Source organism: Empidonax traillii, unplaced genomic scaffold (assembly GCF_003031625.1).
Source record: "Empidonax traillii isolate 1590-97213 ecotype Southwest subspecies unplaced genomic scaffold, ASM303162v1 scaffold5331:size8577, whole genome shotgun sequence".
NCBI classification, from domain to species: domain Eukaryota; kingdom Metazoa; phylum Chordata; class Aves; order Passeriformes; family Tyrannidae; genus Empidonax; species Empidonax traillii.
In genome coordinates this window covers 5,343-8,577 of record NW_020960524.1, presented here as the reverse complement: position 1 = coordinate 8,577, position 3,235 = coordinate 5,343, and the positions used below count along the sequence as shown (strand labels likewise).

Genomic DNA, 3,235 nt, shown 5'->3' with positions numbered 1-3,235 from the left:
GGGAAACTGAGGCACGGCCGGGGACATACCGGGTGTCCCGGGGCGGGGGGGTGAACTGGGGGACACTGGGATGTACTGGAACAGAGCCCTGCCTGGCAGTGGGCACCCATCACCCCAGAGGAGGGACGCCCACCCGTGGGTGATCGTGGCCCGGGTGAGGAGAGTGAGAGAGCCGGGACCGCCGGGGCGCACCCCCAACTCCGGGCGGGGCTGCGGGGGGGGGGAGGCAGGGAGGGGACACATGGGGACAAGGACACGGCTGGGGGCAGCCGTGGGTTCACGGGTGGGGGGTCAGAGCTGCTGCCGTCTCCTCTGCATCGGGATCATGGCCACGCGACGTCACCGTCTCGTGGCCGTGACGTCATCCCGTGGCCGTGACGTCATCGCCATCACCCCCAGGGCACCGTTGGACGAAGCCCCCCTCTTGTCCCCACCGTCCCTGTCCCCAAGTGCTGCCCAGGACAGTCGGGGGGCGAGGCCGCCCGCCCCCCTCCAGTGCTCCCCAGCCCCCCGAGCCCTCTGTGCCCCCCCTCGTCCCGGGGCTGTGGGAGCAGCGGCGTGGCCGGACAAGGTGTCTCGCCGTGCCGAGGCCGCTGAGGTTTGACAGCTCGGAACCCGCCACTGTCCCCTGCCCGAGTGGCACCCGGGGATGCCCCCGTTGCCCCCCCAGCACCTCGGGGTGTGGAACAGCCCCCTCCCCAGCGCGGTGACACCAAACTCTTGCCGCTGGAGAAGACTGGGGACCTTTACTGGGCACGGCTGGGAAGGGGGGTGGGACCCACCGCCGGCCCAGGGCTGGGGGGGTCGGGGGGTCCCGCTACGGTTCCCGGCCACCGCCCTCCCCTCTCCGCTCCGGCGGGCGGACGATCCGTACCGGGTCTTGGCCGCAGCCGGGACGGCCGCGGGGCGGGAGGTGCCACGGTGGCCGCGGCTGCCTCCGGAACCCGGCGCGGACTCCCACCCGCGGACGGGGTGAGGGCGCGGTGCCCCGGGGTGGGCAGTGCGGGCCAGGGCGGCTCAGAGGGACGTGGCCTTGGTCCGCTCCTTGCCGTCGCTCTCGTCGTCGCTGTTCTCGGCCGCCGGGTTGACGTGGCCGAAGCGCTCCAGCCTGCGGGAGGGAGGGAGGGAGGGACGGAACGCGGGTCAGCCGGGCACGGCCACCCCGACGGCACCGGCACCGCGGCCGTGCCAGGGGCACAGGGGGCACGCCGGCCACCACGGCACACAGGCCACCACGGCACTGCCGGCACGTGGCCACCCTCGGGGGGATCCAAGCCCCGCTGGGGAGGGGGTCCCGGTGCTGCCCCATCGCCCCCGGGCCGTGGTACCTGTCAGGCTCCGTGGTCTCCGGGTAGTCGCTCTGCTTCCTGCGAGGCAATAGAGGGGCTGAGTGGTGCCTGGGGACAGCCCTGTCCCCCCCCCCCCATGGCATCCTGCAACACGACCCCCCTGCCAGGACCCCCCGGCCCCCCCACCTGCTCATCCTGAGATTCCAGAACCGGTTAACGATCAGCACCACGAAGACGATGAAGAGGAAGACGACGACGGCAGTGATGCCCAGGAGCCAGGGCTGCAGCACCTTTGGGCCGGTGCCTGCATGGCAGGGGAACGGGAACAGGGGACGGCAAAAGGTGGGGATGGGGACAGCTTCAGAGCAGCTCCATCCTGCAAGGGATGGGACCCCCCCAAACCCTGGTGCGGGGCCCCAGTTGTGTGGAGCACACTGGAGACACCCGGGGACATTAGCGGATCATTCTCCCCTTCCCACCATCCCTTGGGTGCCAAGGAAGCTCCTCCGACACAGCCCACCCGTGCCCGGCAGAGCGTGGGGGTGCCTGGCATGGTGGGGAGCACTGGGGACAGCAGGCGGGTGCCCCCAAATCTTTCAGCTCTGTCCCCAAAAGGGTTGCTGCAGGAACAGACTGCTCCCACTGGGGAGGTCTCTCGGGAGCTGATCCGATGCCTGGAGGGGGGCGCGGCCACCCCCCCAGGCACCCCAGGGGCACGGGAGGGGCACGGGGCACCTACTGGTCTGTCCCCGGGCGGTGGCAGCGAGGACGAGCAGGACCAGGAGCGAGAGGGGCTGCGAGGGCCGCGGCATTTTCGGGCGGAGGGCTCGGGCACGGCTGGGTCCTGCTGCCCGAGGTGAGCTCCTGTCCCCGCCGGGCCGGGCGTTGTCTCCGAGCCGAGGGCAACGGGCGCCTTTATTGGCCTCACGGGGACAAGTGTCACCAAGTGCCATGGCAACGTGGCTCCTGTCATCCGTGGGAAGTGGCACCTCTCCCCTGGCTCAGGTGTCTCGGGGACCACAGTGGTACCCCCGTGCCCAGGACTGGGAACGACCCCTGGGTTGGGTGAGTGGACAGAGGAGGGGCTGGACGGATGGACAGTAAGGTGGGTGGGCGGTGGGAGGACAGACTGGTAGGGTGGAGGAGTGCCCACCCTGCCTGCTGCCCCACCTCAGCCTCCCCCCTCTACCCATGGGGTGCCACCTCACCCCCACTGGCAGGGCTGGGGCAGATCCCACGGGGGTGGGGCAGCACAGGGGGCAGTGGGCAGTGCCAGGCCACCCCCAGCCATGGGCCAGCTGGGCCTCCAGAGGATCCCAGCTGGTGCCAGGGGGACCCCGCCCCGTTACAAGGAGTGCCTGGTACTGTCTCCAGCTGAATATTAATGGTGTCACTGGGGAGGCCACCAGGGCACAGGGGAAACTGAGGTATGGGGTGGCCAGCAGCAACCCAGGGATGAACAGGAGGTTTTGGCAGGACCCCCTCTGACTGTGGTGATTCCCTGAGGGGTGAAGGAGCCTGGGGACACAAGGACAGGGGCCCCACTGCAGACGTGGGGAAAGGGGATCCGGCCCCAGCCTGGGCTTAAGGCAGGGGGTGTGGGTCCATATGACAGCCCCCATCCCCAGTGCCCTCACTACAGAGAGCCTCATGGGTACTTTGCCCCCCAAGACAGGCTTTGGAGCACCTGTGGATGCCACTGGGCACAGCCTGGCAGTGCCAGGGCACCGAGGGGTAGGCGGGGTGGCATAGCCTCGGTGTCTGTCTGTCTGTCCGTCCATCCCTGTGTGCCTGTGCTGACATGGCCCCCCCGAAGGTGTTCGCATCCACGTTTCCACGTGCACCCCCGTGTCTGTGCCCCCACGCCGGGGGTTTGCACCGCTGAGCACACACCTTTACACACCCACGCTGTGCACCCACACGTGTGTCCCGCCCCACGTGCCCAC

General features: G+C 69.9%; 1 protein-coding gene across 1 annotated transcript; it reads right to left on the bottom strand.

Moving 5' to 3' along the window:
• Positions 1-996: 996 nt before the first annotated feature.
• On the bottom strand, positions 997-2,245 carry LOC114073102 (small integral membrane protein 24-like). The gene is made up of 4 exons (XM_027910893.1): positions 2,029-2,245; positions 1,476-1,593; positions 1,329-1,367; positions 997-1,108 (listed from the first exon to the last, which is right to left on the bottom strand). Exons 1-4 carry the CDS (start codon positions 2,240-2,242, stop codon positions 1,018-1,020), a joined length of 462 nt encoding a protein of 153 aa, XP_027766694.1. The 5' UTR covers positions 2,243-2,245; the 3' UTR covers positions 997-1,017.
• Positions 2,246-3,235: the final 990 nt, after the last annotated feature.